The sequence below is a fragment of the Cordyceps javanica genome, chromosome 1 (genome assembly GCF_051103115.1).
Source record: "Cordyceps javanica chromosome 1, complete sequence".
Classification (NCBI taxonomy): Eukaryota; Fungi; Ascomycota; class Sordariomycetes; order Hypocreales; family Cordycipitaceae; genus Cordyceps; species Cordyceps javanica.
In genome coordinates this window covers 2,782,535-2,805,370 of record NC_139295.1, presented here as the reverse complement: position 1 = coordinate 2,805,370, position 22,836 = coordinate 2,782,535, and the positions used below count along the sequence as shown (strand labels likewise).

The following is a 22,836-nucleotide window of genomic DNA, read 5'->3' as shown; positions in this document are numbered from 1 at the left end:
CGTGCTGTTTTATATCTTCTAGAACGCGAATGCAGCATAGATGATTGATGCCAACCAACTTTCCTCCCCATGTGTGTTTTTATATGGAAACCGCCAAAAAAAAACGCCATACCCAATGCAAAGACCACGTACAAATATGCTAGTGTACATTAGAATGTGTAAAGCCGCCAATATTGCGTTCAACACGAAAAAAAAAGGAAAAAAACGCAAGCAATGAAAAAGAAAGGAAAAAATTCGAAGCGGAAGCAAATGCTACTTTGCTCGCTGGTACTCTGCGACAGCAGGAAGTGGTGCGTTGGGTTCGCCGTGCTGTAGCAGGCCGGCCGATTCCTCGTTGGCGTCGTCATTGTCGACGTCGCTGGCCGAGTTGCTGGCGAAGCCCTTGTCGTTGTCGGCTGGGCCGTGAGCGGCCTCCTGCGCCTCGGCGCGCATCTTGGAAATCTTGACGTAGTTGTATGCGCCGATGGCGACGAGGGTGGTGAGCAGGCCGATGAAGTTGACAAAGCTCAGCTCGTCGTGGAAGATGAGGGAGGCAGCCGAGATGGTGACGACCTCCTTGAAGATGCCGGCAATGGAGAGCGTGACGACCGATGTCCGCTGGAGCAGGGCAAACTCGGAGGCTATCATGAGAAAGGCGATGCAGCCGGGGAACAGCAGGAAGACGGGCGTCATGACGGTGCCAAACTCTTGGCTGATGCGGCCGAGGCCCTCGAACAGGTCGCCGAAGCCCTCGACCGGGATGGCCATGGCGAACAGCGTGATGAACATGATGGGGGAGAGGAAAAAGATGCTGGAGAACGGGTTCGATGTCGCCGGGTTGCGGAGAAGCAGCAGCTGTGTCAGGCCCCAGCGGAAGCCGGAGAAGAACGCGGCCGAGATGACGAGCAAGAAACCAGACAGCCTGAACTCGACCTCGCCAGAGACCATGAGGATGACGCCGACAGTCATGGTGGCAATGATCGCGACGAGGCGCCACGTCGGCTTTTCGAGACGAAAGACAAAGGCGAATATCAGTACGAAAGCCAGCGAGGAGGATTTGCACATGGCTGTGTGGGCGTTAGCTGTGTAACGGACAACGGGAGCTAACGGTTGAGCAGACTTACTGTAAAAAGTGAGTGTAATGGACTTGAGTGACATGTTTCCGAGTCCGATATCCAAGCTGGTCGCGGCACCACACGGGCCAACCCGGGTGAGGTAGTACAGCTTGGACATTTTGGACGAGTTGGGCTCGTCCTCGTGCCGCGATCGTCCGAGATCAGACGTGTGTTTGTGATATGGGCGAAAGGAAGGGAAAAAATATAAAACGAGAGATGCGAGGGAGAATTGCACCAGCATGTGCATGGCGGTGGTAAAGAGCGGAAAGGCAAAGTTGAGGCGGTCCTTGTCAAACATCCACTTGTTGTACTACAGACGGCCCCAATGTCAGCTTTCAACTACCGTGCCGGACCGTCGGTCGTACGAATGCGGGGGACTTACCAGTGAAATGGACAATGAAAAAATGTACCAGAGCAGGATGAGTCCTCCGTTAATCATCAGACGTCGCATGACGCTCTTGTCGGCCTGCGTCTGCTCGTCGGCCGAGAGGTTCTTCTCGCGGGCGATGCGCTGGTCGAGTCGCGTGAGCTTGCGCCGCTGCTTCTGCTTGCGGGCGCGGTCCTCGGCGGTGAGGCCCATCTCCTCGTCGTCGCGCAGGTCTTGGTCGTCTCCGAAGCTTTCCCTCCGACGCCAATCGTCGTCGTCGTCGTCGTCGTCGACTTTGCCGACATAGTCGTCCCGGTCGTGGCTGGTGGGCTTTTGGGCGGAGAAGCTCCCCGACTTGCGCCGCGTGTTTGGGTTGTGCGGCGATGTGCGTCCGCCGGGCGGCGTGGACAGGTGAGCAGCCGCCGGGTTCATCAGGCTGCTCTTGCGCCGTCGATGGCCGGTCAGCGGCGCCATCTCGAACCCGTGGATGGTGGTGTCGTCCGAGGGCCCGGCAGTGGTGGTGGTGGTGGTGGAGAGGGAGGAGGCTGGCGGTTGGAGGGTGCCGGGCAGCGCGGGAAACGCAATCGACGAGGACGACGAAGACGCGGGCGAAGTACTGGATGGCCGGAGATCTTGTTGTCGATTAGGTAGAGAGGAAGGACCGGTGGCGGTGGAAGAGGCCACCAGATTCGAGGGAGGGTTTGGCGACATGATGTGTCCCCTCCCAGTGTTATACCTACCTGGCAACGGACAACTCTTTGGGCGGAGAAGGGGGGGGGAGGCCCAGCTACCGGCCGTTGCTCTCGGGGGTTAGGTGCCTTGCAGAATTCTGACTCGGGTCTCCTTCGCTCAGCTCACAAAAGCCGGTGGAGGAGCTGGGTAAGAAAAAAAAAAGGGCAAAAATTCACAGACACGGTGAGAGAGCGTCGAGGGCGGGCTGGAAAGTTGTCCTACTGGTAAGTAGGAGGTTTCTCCTTGAATGGACTGAACATTGCTTTTTGGCTGGCGCGCGCCAGAGATGAAATGTGGAGCTGGGATATGCCAGCTAGAGTGCGGTTCTTGGCGGGGTGAACAATGTCAAATTCAAAGGCCAAAGAGATACCTTCCTGGTCACGCTCATCAAGCTGCAAATGCAGGTACACCTCTGGTCTTGCAGCTACCTGTTTCAGTGGTCATGGCGGCGCTGGAGCTCTCAGACCTCTGAAGTGAAAAGAGGCGCTATTGGCCACTGTCTCTTCAGGGGGAGGGCCGGGGGAAACCCCCTCCAGTAGGGAGCTCACCAGGGGCTCATGGGGCTGTTCCAGGGGCGGACGGCGAAATCAGTGGAAACAGGTACCGAAACTACCAGTACCTACATGGCACTCTGTACTCTGTACGGATACTTCTTACTGCTCTCTAGACAACCAATGCATTTAATTTCATACGAGCACACTGGCCTCATAAGCATAATTTCAATAGCCTTGGCAAAAGTCAAAGTAATGAATACGGAAAAGAGCTGGAAAGAATCGGATCCGTGACACTGACACGATTCACACGAACCATTATTTACTCGGTACGCTCAATTCATCCTCACTGCCTCCAGGCCAGGCACGGTCAAACAGCAACTGAAAGAAGATCATACAACTACTTACATTATTAATCAGATGCGTCATAGAAACCCAACAATGAGTAGCCGCCGCAAGTCGATTCGGACTTGCCCACGAGGTATACTAGAGCGAACGCTTCTTATCTATCTGTATCGCCGCTTCAAGTAGCATTGCAGTCCCGTCACGCCTTGCGCGATCCAGCGGTGTCCGGCCATCATTGTCCCTAGCCTCCTTATCCGCACCAGACGCAAGGAGAAGTTTGATGGTTGCTTGCCTCCCAGCGATGGCAGCAATGTGTAGCGGCGTCTGTCCTTTGTTATCCCTGGCGTCCATGTCGGCCCCGTGCTGGATCAACAGCTTCGCCATTTGGTCCGAGCAGTCGGCCATGTGCAGAAGCGTCCCTCCGGTTTTGTCCCGAACTTGCCGGTTAGCACCAGCTTCGATGAGTTGCTCTGCAATCTTGCGCTTCCCTCTTTGTACCGCTTTTTGTAGCGGCGTCATGTTCTCATCATTCTCCGACTCCATTTTGGCACCATTTGCAATGAGCACACGTACGATAGGCTGGCGCCCTTTTTCCACTGCCGTGTGCAGCGGCGTCTCCCCTCCACGTCCCTTGGCGTCCTTATCGGCACCTTTTTCAATGAGTAGCATCGCAACCGGCTCGCACCTAGTCTTGTGCAGTGGTACGCAGTTGCTATAATCCTTGGCATCTATTACGGCGCCGTTTTCTATGAGCAGCCTCGCGATTGCCTCATGCCCGCCCCCCGCGGCGGTGTGTAGCGGCGTTTGTTTGCGTTCATCATCGGCTTCTACATTAGCACCCTTCGTGATGAGCAGCCTCGCGATTGCCTCATGCCCGCCCCCCGCGGCGGTGTGTAGCGGCGTTTGTTTGCGTTCATCATCGGCTTCTACATTAGCACCCTTCGTGATGAGCAGCCTCGCGATTGCCTCATGCCCGCCCCCCGCGGCGGTGTGTAGCGGCGTTTGTTTGCGTTCATCATCGGCTTCTATATTAGCACCCTTCGTGATGAGCAGCCTCGCAATTGCCTCATGCCCGCCCCTTGCGGCCAAGTGTAGTGGCGTTTGTTTGCCTTCATTTTCGGCTTCTATATTGGCACCCTTGTCGATGAGCAGCTCCGCGATTGCCGCATTACCGCCTTCTGCGGTTGAGTGGAGTAACGTCGAACCGGAACAAGATTTGACTGATAGATTGGCCCCGAGCTCAACCAGCAGCTTCGTGGCAGCCTCATGCCCATTTTTGGCGGCCAAGTATATCGGCGTCTGACCTTGTTCCCAGAGTATCGACATGCTATATTCCACTGGTCGAGCCTCAATGTCAGCACCTATATCACAAAGCTGACGGACGACCGCTTCATGCCCGGATGCAGCGGCAAGGTGCAACGGCGTCCAGTGCCAAGTATCCTCGGCATCGATATCAACGTTGCTCTTCCAATCGGGCAAATCTGTCGGGCACAGTCGTCCTGCGTTGGCTGCATAGTGCAGAGCAGTCCTACCTCGACGGTCTCTCAGCCCTTTGTTTGCGTGCGGCCACAGGTATTTTACCACACACTCATGGCCTTTGCTTAAAGCCCAATGTAGAGGTGTGCTGCCCCAAGCATCTGTAACATCGACCGTTGCCCCTGCGCTAAACAAGAAGGAGACAACGCTGGTGTCCTGGTTGGTTGCGGCACAATGCAGAGGCGCTTCTCCATCTCTACCACGCGCTTCAATCGCTGCATTCTTGCGGACGAGGGCCTGTACCATTTTCACATTCCCCCAAAGGCAGGCATAGTGTAGTGGTGTCCATCCGCTAAGATCTGCGACGTTGACATCCCCATTATGCCATTCCACAAACGACTGGTCCCCCCGTATCGCTCCATAGTGAAGTGCCGTCCGTTCGAATTCATCCCTCCAATCTCTGATATCTTCTTCGCAATCATTCCAACGGTCTTTATACTCCCAGTTAAATTCGGCTTCTGCTACGCTTGACTGTCCCTTCAGCATAGAAGGCCCTTTCCGATCAAGTTCGTACAACTTATACTCGCGCTTTAAGCGCGATACAGTTTCGCAATCGGCGCTATCCAACTCCTCCTTAAGACGGATCTCGCTGAATTGTAGCATTTGATTTACCAGGTACCCTTGATTTTTTTCAAACTCGACAGCCATCATCACTCTCCCCAAATATTCTACCAACACAGCTGTAGCCTTGGTTGCAAACACACTCGTGACCGGGAACGTTTTTGCGAGTTGCCCGAGCCATCGGTATTTCATGGTCGCATCATGCCACTGTTGCTGTTCCTCGTACTGCTTGGTATGCTCTCGTACTAGCTCAATGATCGCTTGAACCTGAGGGAGCTTCTGCTTCGCACTTAACGGCGGTATGATGCTGAAGTAGACTTCTTCCAGACTGCCGAGTCCAGTGCTCTCTATGTCAAGAGCCATGTTCGATAAACGAGAGCTTCTAAGAGTGAAGAAACGCCAGGCATCCTCAGAACTAGCTTTACAGGGCAAAATCTCCACGTCTTGCTCAATGGACACACCCGGACTCTTTGCTACTGCCCACGTGAAAGCTGAGAATATGTCAAGGGCGTACAAAGACTTTAAGGTGCTGTGAGACTCTGTCACCAGCTTGCACTGTTCATTTTCTGGGCTTCTCCGGGCGACTTTTCCGACATCATCGAGCTCGATCCTTTTGTGAGACGTGAATCGAATGTACTCGCGCGGCTCTCGAGCCGCTTCCGGCCGCCGTTCTACTTCTCGGCTAGCATCACGACCGATGACCCTGTGGCTTTTGACCTCCAACTCGCCATACACGTCTTCCTCTGCCTCCATGACTCGTGTTTTCCGACTAGGCAGCCACCAGCTCATGTCTCGGAGAAGACTACTTTGTGTAGACCAACCATGAATTCGTAGACTGCGTGTCGCGAGCTCTCCCGTGGTGCGAAGCCAACCATCATCATTTGGATCGAAGGTTTTTGATTTTCTTTCTTCATCTTTCTCCGCCGACTCGTTCTGATGGACGGAGAATAGCCATAGCGATAGCGCTGCTTCGATCTCGTTCGAGTACGCCTTCCACTTGCCATTCCCATATTCTAGTCGAAGTTGGACATGTTTCCCATGTTTAGTTTGAAGAGACCAAAACTCCCAACCGGAACCCCTGGTCCTAAAGAGAGTATTCATTGTAATCTCTATAGCCTTGGCTACAGAAATCGCTTCTGCAGTAGCAGGCCCACGCCAACCAGCCAGATGGCCAAGGTCTCGCCTGGCTATCATTATAAGTTGAGCCTCTGATGGCGCCTCTGATGGCACTTCTGCATCACCCGAAAGCCAACTCCGCTCCTTCTGTGGGAACGAGGTCTCCATACACATAGTCATCGGGTCCCTCACCTCGAAAGTTGTCGAGTCCTTCCGCCACGGCGTGTTCTCAATATCACTCAACGCCAGTGCGAGCCAGTCAAGTTCAAAATCAGCAGTGAGTGGTTGGCACATGGGCGGTGTCGCGACCCCACGGCGAACCCATGCCCGAACACCCGTCATCGCAAGCACTGCGCCCAGCTGAACGACCGAGACGGACCAGTGCATCTGGCGCAGGCCGACAAATTGCACGACAAATCCGCAGATACTGACAATCGTGCCACAGAGAGTCTTTACTGCCAAAGTAGTGGCGTGGCCAGCCTTATTTCCTCTACGTGAGGTCGTAATGAAACGCTGCTCCTCTTTCGCGAATATGGCCGAAGAATTAAAGACCTGGTCGCTCACAGTTTGAGTCTTCTGTAGCCAGATGATTCGCAATTCCCTGTCTGGACAGGCTTGGTACCTCTTTTCCTCAGTGCTGCTCTCTACAACGTGAGAGCATAGTAACAAGCCGATGACCAGGAAACCTGTTCCAATCACGGTACAAGGGGCTGCATATCTTTTGATCGTCTTTCCGTCCTTTGGATACTTCAAATAGTATGTGGCATGGCAGGCATACCAAACAACCAGCACTTGAATCATGATTCCTAGCACAGCGAAAATGTAGAACTCCAAAGCATGGAGCTGACGATGAGAATTGAGTGATATGTTTGGGGCGCCATCATTCGTGTTTCGCGTCACATATATTTCGGAATGTGAAGGGTCAGATTCTACTTGTCCCTCCTCAGCCTTCGAGTTGTACGAATTGATATTGCGGTCCTGCTGCTTCAACCCATGTCTATATAGCCAGGGTTTCTCGTCCATATCTTCGAGTAGTTTTTTTTCTATCGCGTCTTTGAACTCAATCGTCTTGATTGTTGGGTTTTCATTTCTCTTGCTGTTTCGAGGCAAAAGACAGATGAACTCCGTGATCGGTGCGGAACCCATGCATCTCACAATCTCATGGCCGTTCCAGAGCTCACAGACTTCGTTTGAAGTAGATGACATGAGCTCCACTTCAGCGGCAGCGAGGTTCTCCCTCCCTCGTCCTATGATAGACTTGAGCCATGAAGGGCCACCGACTCTTATAGCGCTAACAATGATGGTCATTATTCCCAGCGGAGCCATCGCTAGGATGATGTTGTCAAGCCAGCCCATCGATTGGCTCATGAATTGCATCGTGACTCGCTCTCCAAAGAGAGCAAGCAGCCTGTACGATTTTCTCATTAGCATACCAGCCAGGACCACGGGAAAGCTTAGTTCAAGACACGCACGGCGTTAAATCAGTGAACAAGTTGTTTGAAAAATCATCGCCGGCGTCTCCTGCCCCGCATCCGGTAGGCAAGATTGCCAGGAAGAGCGTCCACTTGACACTGGACATTTCACAGCTTACTTGTGAATAGTTCAGCGTAGCGATGAGTAGTGTAGTCAATGAAGTTGAAGCCTGATGCCGGAAGAGCTGTATCGGCATGGGTGGCGCGGGTGTTAAATAGCTCACTCCTGGCCAGGCTACCTCAGATCACCTACGTCTAATTGACGACGCAAGACATGACCGAGTCATACTGCATTCTTACTGGGAAATATTTCTCAGGACTTGACAGATCCCCGCTCAACCGCTGCAGTTCAAATTTGTTCCGTAAATGATCGGCGGTGGCGCTCCAATTTAGGCTTGAAGGCAACCGGGAATTGTGTAGCTGACCAGGAGATGGGCGCGGGTCGGGACGCCCCCGTCGTGGGCCAACTCTATTTTTCAGGGATCAGAGCATGAAAGCCGACTGGTGGTTTGTGCCATCCCAATCGAAACTACACCTCGAATGGTGGGATAAAGGGCAAAAGGCTGGATATGAAAATTCGACGGTTCTGCCATGCCTTCCTGTCTTGCCTTGCATGGCAGCCTTGGCGGCCACGTCTACTCGCAGCGACACAGGTTCGAGACCAGTCTTCTACTACAAAGTATTTGATACAGAATCAGTACACTTGTGCTTCAGGTGGAATCTGCAGACAGGAAGTGACAAAGTATTGTTCACTGGCGGGTCAAGTAGCAGACTGATCGGGCACCAATGCCAGCTCGGACATTCGGGATCCGGAGCCTGACCGGTCACAACAGTCTGGCGAAGAAGAAACGAAAGACTTTTTCGTTTCCGGCTATGCATTTGCTGAACCAGCTGACTACCCTGATATTAGGATCTGCAGGGTCCAGGATTGAGGTTGCGGGCCGTCTCAATTCTGGTAAGGGCCGAAAAGCTGGAACTCCAACTCTATCGGTCAGATTAGCGAGTCCCTAAACTTGAAAAATGTTTTGAGCTACTTCAAACGTTCTATACCCATTATAGCGCTGGTCGCGGCCAATGTAACTATCCGGGAACATTCGTCCTCACCGTACTACCGTCAGCTCTGCCCTTGACCTGCGCAACTGTGTTTCGAGGCGTTTTAGACGAGTAGCATGTCTTTGAGGATTTGATTTTCTGAGGTATACAAGGCCTCACAGTGGTGTTTATGGCGGATGTATTCTGGTCGTATTGTAATGCTCGATTCGGGGACCTGCAAAAACACAGTACCAACAACCTCTGTGCCCTGCTCTGAAATTTCAAATAGTAAAGACAAAGAGACTAAAAATACAAAAAATACAAAAAATACAAAAAAATAAAGTCATGGTTTTCTTGAATTTATCGGGTTTCAATCTGCAGATTCAGGTGGCATTTGACAATTCGAATCGCTACGAAATTTCTATTGACGTGGCGCTCGCGAGTTGATATCGTGAATTACATTGCTGCTCAAGATTCCCATTCGATACAATGTCGTCATACGGCATTCTACTACGTAATGCTGCTGTGGGCTTGCCAGTCACAGTATACTTTTCCCATTCAGAAATGCGCTCTGCAGATATAGACCTCGCAGCTACACCTTGCCGATGAACATTTACTACTAGGCGGCGGGAGGGGCGGGAGAGGCTGATTGCCGGATGCTCGTAATGTCGATGTAGGCTTGTTGCATCCGCTGGCTGCCGCCACTCCCGACTAAAAAAGCTCGGCCACTTCGATCCAGAGATGACGGCTGCAACGTGTAAAAAACTTGAGCGCCGCGCGCCGGCCGGCCTTCTAGCTCGGATTCATCGGGTGCTGCCACTGCTGGTAGCCGACCCATGCCTGGAAGATGCTCACCGCGAGGCTCGCGGCGCCGAGGAGGACGGCGAGGACGACGCCCCCCAGCGTCGCCATCATGACGTGGCGCGCGCCGCTCCGCCGCTCCATCCACCGCTCGAGGTGGCCGCTCGGCGTCGGCGTCTCCATGTGCTCGCAGAGGTCCGACAGCCGCGCGCCCCAGTACCGGTGCGGCAGGGTGGCGGCGCCCGCGGCGGCGGCGGCGGCGGCTGCGGCGCCCGCGCCCTTGCACTCGTCCGGCCGCCGGTACGGTCGCGTGTCCACGCGGAGGCAGTCCGGGTCAAACGACTTCTTGGACACGAGCGTGCGGAGCAGCGCCTGCGAGTCGGCGTCGAGGGGGAAGAGGATCTCTTTGATCGTGGCGAGGGTCTCGAGGGCCAGCTCGCGCGGCATGTTTCCCCTGCCGATTGGCGTCAACTCTGTTTTCTTCTTCTTCTTTTTTTCTACCTTCCATCCTTTTTGCCTGCACGGCAAAGCACTTACTCTGAAATGCCACGGGCGGTGTCATCATGGCTGTCGCAGTGCACGCTGGACAGAAGATTCTCCTTGAGCACGCTCGTGTAATGGTATATCTCTACCGTCTTGTGCTTTGCATCCAGCCGCAGATGGTTCTGCAGGTTGTCGGTAGCCACCAGCTCCAGCCCTGCCATCTTCTTCAGTCGCTTGGCGGTGAGTTTCGGCCATTTATTGGCCTGGTCCGGGATGAGTTGCTGTCGTGGGCTCTCCCGCCCGCCCTTTTCGTCGCCCTGCAGAGGGAATGCCGTTTCCATAAAGTCGGAAAAGGACCTGTCGTCTTGCCAAGTCAAGGGCAGCATCCCGGACTCGAGCAGACCGTCGGCTTGGTGTTCGGCCGACGAGTTGACCATGGCCAAGACCCGCGCAGCGAGGCTAAAGGCCCGGTCCTGGTCAATCGGGAGCGGCAGGCACTGCTCGGCGCGGGCCTCTGCTCTCTGCGCAAAATGCGCCCGTGTAAGAACGTGACGGTGAGCTTGCGAGCAGTTTTTCAGTGTTGATATGATGGCGATGAGATCATCGTGGCTCGATAGAGCTCGTGTCCCCTCCATGGGCCTCTCGGGGACGTAGGAGGCGGTCACCTCGCGATAAAACTGAAAGAAGGCCTCCAAATTCGGTGCTTGTTGCCAGGGGCAGGACGCCGTGCCACAGTCCTTTGCAGCCTTGCAGTCATGGCAGAGCTCCCACTGCCACATAACCTGGCACAAGCTGCGCAGCTGCTCCCGTGTCACGTCTCTCGCCAGAGGGAAAATGGATCGGCTCAAATTGTCCATTCTGATTTTCGGAAAAGATACGGCCGTACAGAGTCAATATGGGAAAGCAGAAGAGAACGCAAGTCATTCGAGTTCGCTATCAACCCAGCCAAGTGAGGCTGTGGCGAGGCTGAGGCCAGCTGCATGACGGCGCTTATTACCTGCAGATGGCCAGATCATGTCGAGAGGAAGAATGCACAGGCCGTGACAATGTCGATCAAAAATCCCCGCATACTTCAGTCAATATTCTGGCTTTTTTTCCATTCCATCAAATACAACCCTTTCACCACCGAACAAATCATACCCTGCTGAATCCGCGTAGTATGGTGTCCTCCGCGCCTTCATCATCGTCTTCAACAATCACCGTCGCCCCAGCTCGATGCGCCGCGAGCCACGCCGGTCCGAGCGGCAGCCTGCCTCTACAGAGCGGCTCATTAAATTTCGACAACACGACGACCCATAACGCAGGTGAGGAGTGTTTGCCAGACTCCGGCTACGGTTCCCACGCAAGCACGGCCACGTCTTCCGGCGGCTCCGAGGAGGCTGGCGTCGAGCTACGTCTGTCCAAGTCCAAGACTATCAACTACTTTCCTTCCGGGCTCAGCGAAGATGACATTAGTCGTTTCTACAGAATCAAGACCCCTTTGGAGGCGCTATTGATTCAACATGTCACTCGGAAAAGATCCGTGTTACGGGGCCCAGGCCGGTTCAAGCCAATGGTCGTTCGTCCCATGCTGTTGGGAAATACACTGCTTGATGCTAAACCGCATGTCGTTGTTTTCTGCGCACCGGAAATGAGAAAGAGGATCCAATATTTTCTGGATACGGATGAGCTTGTAAGAGCCTGCTGCCAAGGAGATTGTAGGCCTGGTCACCCCGCGTTTGGCGTCACGGTATGCGGTTGCGCGCCGCTGCTACGAACCGACGACTTTTCCGTAGACGTTCTGTGGGACGCATACGCTGAACCATCGCTCACGGGGGCTCAAGCCAGCGTCCGGACTGCGCAGTCGGGGAGTCGGGAGCCTTTCCCTTTTGTCGCCATGGATGCATGTTGCATTACCTGCCGGCAAGTTCTCTTCTGTCGTGATGCGGCCGTGGGATTCGTATCATGCTAACAATAGGCCATACGAAAGGTACCGGCTCATAAAATGCGATGGTGCCTTGCCCTTTTGCAATAGGTGTGCAGTGGCGCGCATACAGTGTGAGGGTTACGCAGAGGGAGCATCAATCCCGTCAGTGTCAAAGAATGAAGCCACAGCAACAGGCTCTGTCTTGGCCGAGACTCAATTTGACACTACGGCATGTGGCACAGCAATTCGATTCCAGCATAATGGAAAGCAGAGCAACGCCACTTTAGGTGGGATCGTCAGGCTGGAATATGAAGACGGGAGCTGGGACCTTCGAGGGCTCACGGCAGGCCATGCAGCAATTGCATGCCTTGAAGAAGATTCGCCGGAGGATGCGACAATTTCGAGCGGTGATGCTGGTGATGGTGATGATGGGGATGACTTTTCCACCTACGCAGGCTCGAGTTGCAGCGACTCGGACGCAGACGACACGTTCATGGCAGAGCTTGGCAATACTGAGAGCACACCAAACCTCTTGCGTGGGCGGGGTGACCCTTGGGCACTCAAAAACCCTCGAGTTCTCGGCAAAGCGCACTTGGCCGACTCTATTCTCTCTGGTTTGAAAGGAGAACCTGTCGAGGAGGGCTCATTTTTTGACTGGGCACTTATTCCGCTCCCTGTCTACAAGATTAACCAATTGCCCGCTGCTGCGTATGCAGTAGGAGGCGTTGGCCTAATTAGCACTGTCCGACATTCCACACCCGACGCGACTCGGTTTTCTAGCGAGAGAGTGATTCTAATGAGCGGATCGAGTGGTGGCATCAAGCGCGGGCGGCTGGTGCCCGCGCCGTCGAGAATCCTCATCAGCCCTGGCTCGTTGTTTGTCACGGCATACATGGTGGAAGTTTTGGGTCAGGGTTCTCTTTCCGACGGGGACTCGGGAACGTGGGTCATATCAGAGGGGAACTTGGATCTTATCGGGCACATTGTGGCGACCGACGTGCTTGGTGCCGGCTACATTATCCCGGCGCAGGACATCTTCAACGACATTGTCACGAACGGCCTTGCAACAGCCGTTTGGCTTCCTACTGCGCATGATATTCATTGCAAGAATACTGAAATTCGTGATGCTGTCCATACTTTGGAGTCGACGAAGCGGCATGGCGAGAGCGGCAAGGGCAAGCAAGTGGGCAAAGATCAGATGGCCACCCACATTGAGAGAACCCATGTCGCGGCTCCGAAGGAGGAAACGCTCGATTACGACTCTGACGATTCTGTCGAGGAGCTCAAAAGAACCAGAATCGGACATGGGAAGCAAGGACTGCACAGCCTAACCATCACTTCTGGGTCTCGCCGATTTCAGAGGGTGCTGGCGGGCATAGCAACGCGTGGATCTTCCTATTCAGCCCGCACCTTTGCAGACATCCGGCCCTTTGGGAAGATGTGCGAGTTTACCTTTCAGTTCTCCGACACCGACTCTGCCTGGGAGGCTCTGAAGGTGCTCCGCCGCCTGCTCGCGGACGTGGAAAACGGACGGAACGTGAGCGAGGACGTTGACGCGACCCGAAGGAAAGGCGGCGCATATCCTTGGGACCGCATGGAGCCCGTCATTCCCCAAGCGTTACCACACAAGACCTCGGTCGCGCGACTCAAAGACATACATGCCACACGAGCCCTACGCGGCTTGGAATCGGTGGACCGGCATCGAGACCATCCTCGGTCCAGCGGATTTCCGGCACAATGACATCTCTGCCAGCAGGAGCGAGGAGGATACTGATGTCGACCCGAACAAGGGCCCGCAGTCGGCCGGAGCGCCCGTACAGACAGTGTTCCAGAAGCGTGCTGAAGTTGTTGAAGGAAAGTTGCAGTTTGAGAGGGAGGAACTGTTGCAGTCGCAGAGGCGGAGAAGTGCACAGGTTGCCAGGAGAAGGGAAAAGGAAAGGAGGTATGAAACGGGAATGCAGAACCCTGGTGGAAGCCACGTGTAAAATAAATGTATTGGACTAGTCAAAGAGGCCTGCGGGCGTTTGTATTTATCGTTGGAAAGAAACTGCTTTTCAAAAATGATTTACGCAGAGATGGTGTATGTGGCCATGTTGATGGTAACTACATACGTTGGTAGAGTAGTGGCAGAGCGGCGTGAAGCCCGTTACCCCGCGTCTTGGCTTGGTGACGGGAGCCCACTGGAAAGCCACTGGGAGCCCACTGAAAGTCGGAAGCCCACCAAATGCCCACCAAATGCCCACCAAATGCCCACCGAAAGCCCACTGAAAGCCCACTGAAATAACATCCAACAACAGGTACCTGAGGGCCAGTAGTTGTTCTCTGTACTGAGTAAAATCCACCTTTGCGGATCGCCCAGGGTTCTCTTCTGCCGATGCTACTGAGTATACTCAGTACGGTTACTCACAACTCAGTACCTACTGCAACTCACTCAGTACCAGTACCAGTACGGAGTAGAGCAGCGCCCTCCATTTCTATTATGCTTGGTCATTAACCGTGGACCGCGGGGAATCCCTGTTCCCTTCCCTTCCCCATCGAACCCGCCAGCCACCAATCATTCACCCTCCCTCTTCTCCAGACTACTGGTATCAGACCAGCCACTGAGCCCATCTTCCCAACGTTCTAGCCTCATCAATGACGAGCCGATTCCGGGGTTCAGTGCTCCATAGCACGGAATGCTTGCTTACCCCATTACATTGCCCCCCGCCCCCGGCCGTTCATCCGTCCACCCGTCCCACGATTCCGGTCTCTTGCGGCTGAACTCTGAACACGAACCGGAACTCGCCCGTCTTCTCCTCCTCCACGATGGGTCGCGAATAAATACTCGGCGACAGAGCCACATACAGCCCGCCGCGCCCCCCGACGCCCACATCTCCCTCATCAATCTTGGCTCAACGCCTCCTCCCATACTTTATCCAACCACTGCCGTCGCCAAGCCCAACGCGGAGACGCCAGACGATGGGTTCCTCGACCCAAGACCCCTCGGAGAAGAACGAGGTACACGTCGAGCGCGTCCCAGACGCCGCCGACAATGCTGTCCTGGGCACGTCGATCCCGCCGGGATTGCCCGCCGAATTCGCCCACCTGGATGAAAAAAAGATTCTGCGCAAGGTACAGTGTGAACCGGTCGTAATAACGACTGCTGCTTTGCTAATACTGGCCTGCTGTAGATGGACCTGCGACTGATTCCCGTACTGGCTCTCCTCTACCTGCTCTCGTTCCTCGATCGTATGTACATACCCCGCGAGAGCGTTGCGACTCATTTACAAACTGCTTACGCCGTCAACTCCAACCACTCTAGGCGGCAACATTGGCAACGCAAACATTGAGGGCCTCTCCGACGACCTGAAACTCACGCCCGATCAGTACAATTGGTGCCTCACCGTCTTCTTCTTCACCTACGCCGCCTTCGAAGTCCCCAGCAACCTCATGCTTAAAAAGCTGCGTCCCAGCCGTTGGCTGCCCACCATCATGGTGGCTTGGGGCGTCGTCATGACGCTCATGGGCATTGTCCGAAGCTACCGCGGTCTTCTCGCCACGCGCATCTTTCTGGGCGTCGCCGAGGCCGGTCTATTCCCCGGTGTCGCTGTAAGCCTCCACCCCTAAACATCCCCTTATTCCCAGGCTGCCGCAGCTGTGCTAACTGTAACTCTTCAATTACCAAGTATTACCTGACCATGTGGTACTGCCGCCACGAAATCCAGCTCCGCCAGGCCATGTTCTTCTCCGCCGCCTCCGTCGCTGGCGCCTTCAGCGGCCTCCTCGCCTTTGCCATTAGCAAGATGCATGGCGTCGGCGGCCTCGAAGGTTGGCGCTGGATCTTTATCCTCGAAGGCCTCGTAACGGTCATTGTCGCTGTACTGTCCTACTTTTTGCTGTATGATTTCCCCGAGACAGCCAGCTTTCTCACCGAAGAAGAACGCGCCTTTGTCGTGTACCGGCTCAAGTACCAGGGTCAGGTGGCCAGCAAGACGACCACCGACGACGCCGCCGTGGCCAGGGTCGCACAGTCGGAGGAGTTTCAGTGGAAGTACGTGTGGCAGGCATTCACCGACTGGCAGATTTACGTCAACATTTTTGTGTACTGGGGTGTAAGTCGTTCTTTTCACTGTGCAGTCCGTTATCGTTTGTGTGACTGACTTTTCTAGATTGTGTGCCCGTTGTACGGCATTAGTCTGTTCCTCCCAACCATCATCAAGGACCTCAACTACACCAACAGCACCGCCCAACTCATGACGGTCCCAATTTACATTACCGCATCGATTCTCGCCGTTTTCGGGGCGTTTCTCTCCGACAAAGCCGGTGTGCGGAGTCCGTTTATTATATCGCTGCTCTGCGTCATGGCTGCTGGCTTTGGCATGTAAGACACTTTTTCTTTCCCAACCCAGGTGAAAACGATGAAAAGAGGAAAGAAGGACACTAACTGAGAATAGGTGCATTGGTTCGAGTAACCCGAGAGTCGTCTATGGCGGCGTTTTCATCGTGGCTTGTTGCATTTACCCAGCCTTTCCTGGTGTTATTGCCTGGTTGTCCAACAACCTCGCTGGCAGCTACAAGCGGAGCGTCGGCATGGCCCTTCAAATCGGCATCGGCAATCTTGGTGGCGTAAGTCTCCTTTTTTTTTACGCTACGCAGATGACGATTCATTTCTCTCTTTCTTTCTCTCATTTCTTTGCCTTTATGTTGTATTAATCCTTCGATAGGCCATGGCGTCCAACTTTTACCGCAAAAAGGACAAGCCTAGGTTCATTCTGGGGCATGCGCTCGAACTGGGCTTCATCGGCGTCGGCACCATTGCTGCCGTCCTCCTTCTACTGTCGTACCGACGCATTAACCACAAGCGCGACCAGCAGATGCGCGAGGGCGCCGACCGCCTGCACACGGAGGAGGAGCTTGCCGCCCAGGGTGACAGGGCGGTCACGTTCCGGTACATGTATTAATGGCACACGTCTCATAGCTTGTAAAAGACAAAAAAATGTTCTCGATGATTCAATACAGAGGAAGTGTTAGGAAGCGCAGTCTAGTTTGCATGGAAGATCTTACAACGGCTAAAATATCAGCTGCTCATATGGTCTCACCAGGCGGCATGCAACTTAAAGTCACGATGACCTGGCCGTCGTATTTAAATTCCGTAACTCTAGGTATGGCACGACGTTGCTTCTTCCACAACACCACAGGGCTGCTGATGATAAATATCACGGTATTGGTAACGCCAATAAAGTTTAGGAGAGAATCCGCAATTGATTATATGCTTGATAGCAATACATGTATCAAACGAATTTTTGCCAAATTCTTATTTCGTCATACTGTCAGCGCTGCGTGATGATCATGCGCACAGGAAAAGGCATATATACAGGCATCGTAAAAATATACAAGTGATCGTCTCCGAGTTCGTCTTCTTTATCGGCACAATGCCTACCTGACGAGCTGGGCTCGGCCCGCGTTCAGCCTGATGATGGAATCCGAGCCACGCAGAGCTGCTTCTCGGTGGGAAATGATCACTTTCGTGCATCCAGAAAAGGCGGTGCCCAGAATGGCGATGATGCGAGCTTCCGTCTCCTCGTCCAGGCTCGACGTCGCCTCGTCCATCAGGACAATCTTGGTCCCCATCGTCTGGTGGTGCAGCATGGCGCGCGCAAACTGGAACAGCTGGCGCTGGCCCTCCGAGAACCGCACGTCTCTCATCCGCGCCGTGAGGCCGCCGCGCGCGCGGACGAGGTCCCAGAGCCCAACCCGGCGCAGCATGGCCTCGCACATGGCATCCGTCACGACGCACGTGGACGGGCGCAGCGACGGGTCAAACGGGTCGAGATTGAACCGGACCGAGCCGAGAAGGTGGATGCCGCCCTGCGTGATCGTGGTGATGTGCGCGCGCAGGAGGTCGGGGCAGACTGTGCGGATCTCGCGGTTGTCGATGCAGATTGATCCCTTGTAGTTGAGTAGGTTGAGGATGCTCAGTAATATGGTCGTCTTGCCGCTGGAGAAAAAATGGTGAGCAGGGGACACCAACGAGAGCAGATCTGGAAATAGGCAACATACCTTCCGGTTCGACCAATAATTCCGAGCCCACCCAGGCCTGGCCGAATGGTGACAGTGAGATTATTTATCTGAGAAGCTTCGCTTGGCTCTTGGTTTCTGTGGAAATTGAAGTAATTAGTAATTTATCATGTCTACCATTGGATATAGAGACATACCCATAACCTGCGGACACACAGTTCAGCTCCAAAACACCTTTAGGGGGCCACTCTGCGGATACCGGCCCCTTATCATCCTTGTAATCCTCCTTGGGAACTGATTCAGAGTAGGCTCGGATGCGTGCAACAGCCTCGAAAGCCGTCTCCATAGCCACCGATGATTTTACCCACTCCCCAACCGTATTGCTGAATCCAATCAGGCTCAGAAATGCCAGGCCCATGGAGTTGGCAGAGGCAATGTTGGAGAATTTCACCGCAAAGGTGACGACAAGAACTGCCGCACCAGCAGTGGAGAGGTCTAGCACGCACTCAAGCCATTGCTGGACGCAGTATAGCAGGTAAAACGGACGCTGCGCCGTATTCAACAAGGCGAAGAACTCGCTCATGACCTCGTCTTGCCAGCAGAAGGCGCGGATGTGCGTGATGCCGGCAGCGCTCTCGATGAGGTGGCGAACCACTATTTTAGTCGTGTCGAGTTCTAAAGCGCGAAGCTGTCGAGACGTTTTCAGATAAAATTGCTGAACGGCGATGATGAGAAAGCTGAAGAACGGGATAATCGGTGCGGCGTAAGAAGCTCCAGAGCTGATAATGGCGATATCAATCACAACGGTGTACGCGCCTAAATGATCGTCCCATGTCAATGACGTCTTTTCTTTTTCTCATTTGATGTTAGGACGGCACAACTCACGCCATACAGCAGGCAAAATCAGGCCCGGGATTCTCTGTGTGGCCAGATTCAGGTCGGAACTGAATCTGTTCAAAATAAATCCAGTATCTTCTTCTGCGAGGAACGTAAAGGTCGCCCCAAACGTAGCATCGACGAGAGAGTCGTGCAGCTTGGTGATGGTTGGGGTATTAACAAACCAAAAAAAGAACCTGCAGCCTCGATCAGCGACCATATTTGCAAGACACTGGACGTGAAACACTCACACAGCATTCACAACATTAAGTATAGGGTGTGCAAGACAAACCAGCGCATAGCCGATGTAGTACAGATAGTTCGTAGGGTGAGTCTCGAGCCATATCCGAATATAAACGTCTGTACGTATTAGCGGAAACCTTGCATATCTGAACAACGAGCAAGACGACGACTTACTCGGCATTCTTTCCGAGGCCGAGGCCAATCCATTCAGTACCAGCCAAACGGCAACGGCGACAATGCCTGCAGGTTGCAGGAAATACTTGTACACCGAGAAGCTGCCGTATCTCTTGGATGCAAGTTTTCGCTGATTGTCGGCGTCATCGCCAGTGTCCGGCGTGACTGCCGGCGGTTCAACAGACTCCACAGGATGCGATGTGGTTTCGGCGCAAGGGGGGGCTGCTCCAGCTCTGTGGTTTCTCGCCAATTCTTCCAGCTCCGCATCTACCTGCTCCTGCGTCAGCTGCGTGATGAAGCCATCGGCTCGAACGCGATAGACAGTATTGGCGTCGACCAGATGCTGCTCTGCAGATTTCAAACAGACGTTAGCCTCGTCCAGTCCAAGTATTTGGCCGCTCAGCACATTTGAGGAACAGGGTGAGTCTCAAACGACGCTTCACGTACTCATGCTTGTCGTCATAACCAATGACCTTCCGTCTGGTGTGGCGTGCCCGTCCACAAACAGCCGGAGGCGAATCAATGAGGCCGTATCGAGATCCAGCGAGCTGAATGGGTCGTCTAAGATCGTCACGACTGCTTCAACGTATAGAGCACGAGCAATGGACTGTGTCAGGCATGTTAGCATGGAATGCATTTACCTGGAGCCATCGAATTGAATGCTGACAATTCTTTGTTTCTGTCCACCACTTAGCTGACAACCTCCACTGCCAACCACAGTTTCATCTCCATGAGGCAGTTGATCGAAATCAATACTCAGGTCGCAAATGTGTACAACGCGTGCATAAACAGCCTCATTGTAGGGTTTATGTCCAATGATGTTGAGGCGAATGGTCGTGTTCAGTAGCCAGGGTTTCTGCCCCGCGAAAGCAATCGAGCGTGTTGAGAGTGTCGCAGTACCATTTCTCAACGGCATTTCGCCAAGCATCACATTCAACAGTGCCGACTTGCCACAGCCAACAGTGCCGTCAATCATGGTGACCTCACCGGGTCGTATGACAATCGAAGCATTGCGCAAAATAGTGCCGGTGAGGTCCATTGTGACATTGACTCCTTGAAGGTGGATGAAATGCTCCAGCGGCCGCGGAGATCCTGAGTTTGAGGAGCGACGGGAGCCCTGACGAAAGGATGAACGGACAAGACGATAGTCTTGCAATTCGTCTTGCGTGAGATAGCTCTGGATGCGAGAAAGACATGCAAAACTAGCAGACCATCCCGGAAGTAATACAATGACATTCGAGAGGGGGTCGGTCAATAGCGTCACCGCGGCAAGAACGGCGTAGAAGCGCGCTGTTGACGTAGTCTCCAAGGTCTTGGTCCAAAACAAGCCCCCCGCTACAACAGCAGCTGGCGTGACGGCGTCCGCAAATGCGCCTTTGAGCGGTTAGCACGTTACTTCTGTGAATAATACTGTAGCTTCGACGTACCCAGGCCAAATGAGGTGCAGTTTGCCTTTCTGGTTTGCAGAGACGCTTCTATTTCTTTTCCTCTTAGAGTTTTTAGATACTTGCCCATAGATGGTGCGAGTCCAGTCATTTTGATGTCCTTTATCTGCGCCAGTATGTTGGAGGTAGCAGCCACGCGATCGTGGATACGTTCATTCCATATCTTCCGTGTGAGGCTTATATGCTTGGCTATCCGCCTCGATAGTAAGGTCGAGACTATTCATACTGTTACTGGAGAGCTGACTTCATCACTCGTTCGAGAAAACGTACGAATGGTGCATATAATGGCTAGGGCACTGACGGGGCCGACAAATAGAGTAAGTACTGCGGTACCGAAAGCCACCTCGAGGATCATGGCCACGACATCGTATAATAGTGAAATGAGTGCTTCAATGGCAGGAATATCAGTCGTTATCAACGTGACCGTGGCGGACTCTTCGGATTCTGCTCCGCCTAAACGAAGAGATTTGTCATATACCGCCGTGGCCAGAGCTCCCCGAATGCAGACCATAATCTGATTTTTTATGTGACTGAACCACGTTCTTGCTATCTTGGCTGGGTCAGGAAAAGGGCAGAATAGAGCTCAAGCATTGAAGTGACTTACTGCCTTGCCGCTGAAGATGAGTGCGGCCGCCAAAACAAGTGACGTTGCTTCTTGTTCTTTCGATATGTGATCAGGCTGGGCCGTCTCGCCTGATGAGTAACTAACTACATCCTGCAAGAGAAAAGGCTGGGCAAAGATGAAGCCGACAAGAAAGAGACGTGGAAGGAAAACGAAAAGAAAGGGCCATGGCATAGCGAAGATGAGAGCTCGTAGAAGAGCATACTTTGAGGTTTGGTTTTGCTTCTCCCAAGAGACCTTGAGCTTTTCGTATAAATGCTTCGAGTCGAATTGCTCTCCAACATCAGACAAGTCACCATTGTGTATGACATAACGAAATCCGAAGAGAAGAAGTGGATTCACCCAGAAAAACGTCGCTCTATTCCAGAAGCCAGCCGTAATTTCGCGGCCGAGCTTGTCTCGATTCTCGGCAACGATGAGTGATCGCTTTGAGACTTCCTCGAGGGCGAGCAGTATAAACTTGAGGGCCGGGAGGAAGCAAGTGAGACGAGCAATCGTATTCAAACCCGTCCTGTGATGGTACGTGTAGATGGTCACTAAATCAAGTAGTAATGTCACGCTCAGGTATGAGGCAAGGAAGATGACTGGTTGAAGGAAATACGCATGAGAGGCGTAGGTGATGATGATGACTCCGATGGAGCCCAGGAAGTACAGAATCGCGGCTGCTTCCGCCACCTTGGAGTCCAAGGGGGATTTAAACCAAAATACCACGATTGCTAGTTGGACGGCAGCCGTGCCAACTGCGACTGTAGCCTTGGCCCATAGAAGCCAGCCCGGTCGCACAAGGCGCCGGCAAGTGAGGATCCTGTGCAGGTAGAAAGGCAAAGTGAAGATGAGGATCGAAGACGGCACGATTTCGAATATGGTATGCTCAAAGAGAAGCGTGAAATCGAAGTGGCCCAACAGCCGAGGACCGAATGTGCTGTCCATGGTGGAGAGACGGTCTGCATACCTTCGCCCAGCGAGGGGACGGGACGGGGCGAACTCCTACAAGTGGAAAAGTCGAAAGTTGAAAGTAAAACAGAAAGCAGAAAACATCTCGGAAGCAAAAATGACAGAGCCAACAAAAGTTCCAGGTAAATACTGAGTAACTATTGGTAGGCTGTGGCTTTCTGGTGTGGAGATAAGACGGTCGGGCAGGGCGTCCTCTGCTAGTTTGCCGCTGATACCTCCACAATGTCGGAGGCTGGAGGATCTCTTGATGACTGAAGAAAAGGATCGTGACGAGGTGTTTTCTAGGGTCATTCTACTGCCCCTCATAAAAGCAGCTTCGCGGCTCAAAATCTACAACGGACAGTCAATAAACCAGGCCACTTGACCAAAATGAAATGAGAGAAAGGACGTTAGCTACCCGACATTTGCGAGTTCCGCGATCCTGGGGTCTGGCTTCCTCGGAAGCAAGCCGTATCAGCCCCGCCCAGTGGGGAAATCTCGCAATTAGCGAAGGTCCACGGAGTACTTACGGGGTATTCAAGTTTGTTTCTGCATAGTAAGTAGAGACGGGGGCCGAGTACATAGCAGTTCTGCCAGTCCGGTCAACCTT

At 53.5% G+C, this 22,836-nt stretch overlaps 6 protein-coding genes across 6 annotated transcripts; 2 read left to right on the top strand and 4 right to left on the bottom strand.

The window, feature by feature from the left end:
• Positions 1-252: 252 nt before the first annotated feature.
• V2A60_000846 (triose-phosphate transporter family-domain-containing protein) lies at positions 253-2,172 on the bottom strand (the record flags this gene model as incomplete). The annotated part of the gene is made up of 3 exons (XM_083252213.1): positions 253-1,046; positions 1,104-1,404; positions 1,477-2,172. The coding sequence occupies 3 exons, from the start codon at positions 2,170-2,172 to the stop codon at positions 253-255; spliced, it is 1,791 nt and encodes a 596-aa protein (XP_083108339.1).
• A 998-nt stretch (positions 2,173-3,170) lies between these two features.
• Positions 3,171-5,879, bottom strand: V2A60_000845 (ankyrin repeat domain-containing protein; the record flags this gene model as incomplete). The annotated part of the gene is made up of 2 exons (XM_083252212.1): positions 3,171-3,679; positions 5,270-5,879. 2 exons carry the CDS (start codon positions 5,877-5,879, stop codon positions 3,171-3,173), a joined length of 1,119 nt encoding a protein of 372 aa, XP_083108338.1.
• A 3,659-nt stretch (positions 5,880-9,538) lies between these two features.
• On the bottom strand, positions 9,539-10,887 carry V2A60_000844 (uncharacterized protein; the record flags this gene model as incomplete). The annotated part of the gene is made up of 2 exons (XM_083252211.1): positions 9,539-10,001; positions 10,085-10,887. The coding sequence occupies 2 exons, from the start codon at positions 10,885-10,887 to the stop codon at positions 9,539-9,541; spliced, it is 1,266 nt and encodes a 421-aa protein (XP_083108337.1).
• Positions 10,888-11,189: 302 nt separating this feature from the next.
• V2A60_000843 (uncharacterized protein) lies at positions 11,190-13,677 on the top strand (the record flags this gene model as incomplete). The annotated part of the gene is made up of 3 exons (XM_083252210.1): positions 11,190-11,484; positions 12,224-12,644; positions 12,747-13,677. The coding sequence occupies 3 exons, from the start codon at positions 11,190-11,192 to the stop codon at positions 13,675-13,677; spliced, it is 1,647 nt and encodes a 548-aa protein (XP_083108336.1).
• A 1,217-nt stretch (positions 13,678-14,894) lies between these two features.
• Positions 14,895-16,876, top strand: V2A60_000842 (major facilitator superfamily domain-containing protein; the record flags this gene model as incomplete). The annotated part of the gene is made up of 7 exons (XM_083252209.1): positions 14,895-15,047; positions 15,107-15,164; positions 15,238-15,524; positions 15,602-16,027; positions 16,085-16,296; positions 16,370-16,541; positions 16,640-16,876. The coding sequence occupies 7 exons, from the start codon at positions 14,895-14,897 to the stop codon at positions 16,874-16,876; spliced, it is 1,545 nt and encodes a 514-aa protein (XP_083108335.1).
• Positions 16,877-17,351: 475 nt separating this feature from the next.
• Positions 17,352-22,223, bottom strand: V2A60_000841 (uncharacterized protein; the record flags this gene model as incomplete). Its single annotated transcript, XM_083252208.1, has 11 exons — positions 17,352-17,913; positions 17,976-18,071; positions 18,131-18,749; positions 18,819-19,006; positions 19,061-19,169; positions 19,227-19,574; positions 19,674-19,833; positions 19,942-20,600; positions 20,654-20,887; positions 20,942-21,221; positions 21,276-22,223. The coding sequence occupies 11 exons, from the start codon at positions 22,221-22,223 to the stop codon at positions 17,352-17,354; spliced, it is 4,203 nt and encodes a 1,400-aa protein (XP_083108334.1).
• Between the last annotated feature and the right edge of the window lie 613 nt (positions 22,224-22,836).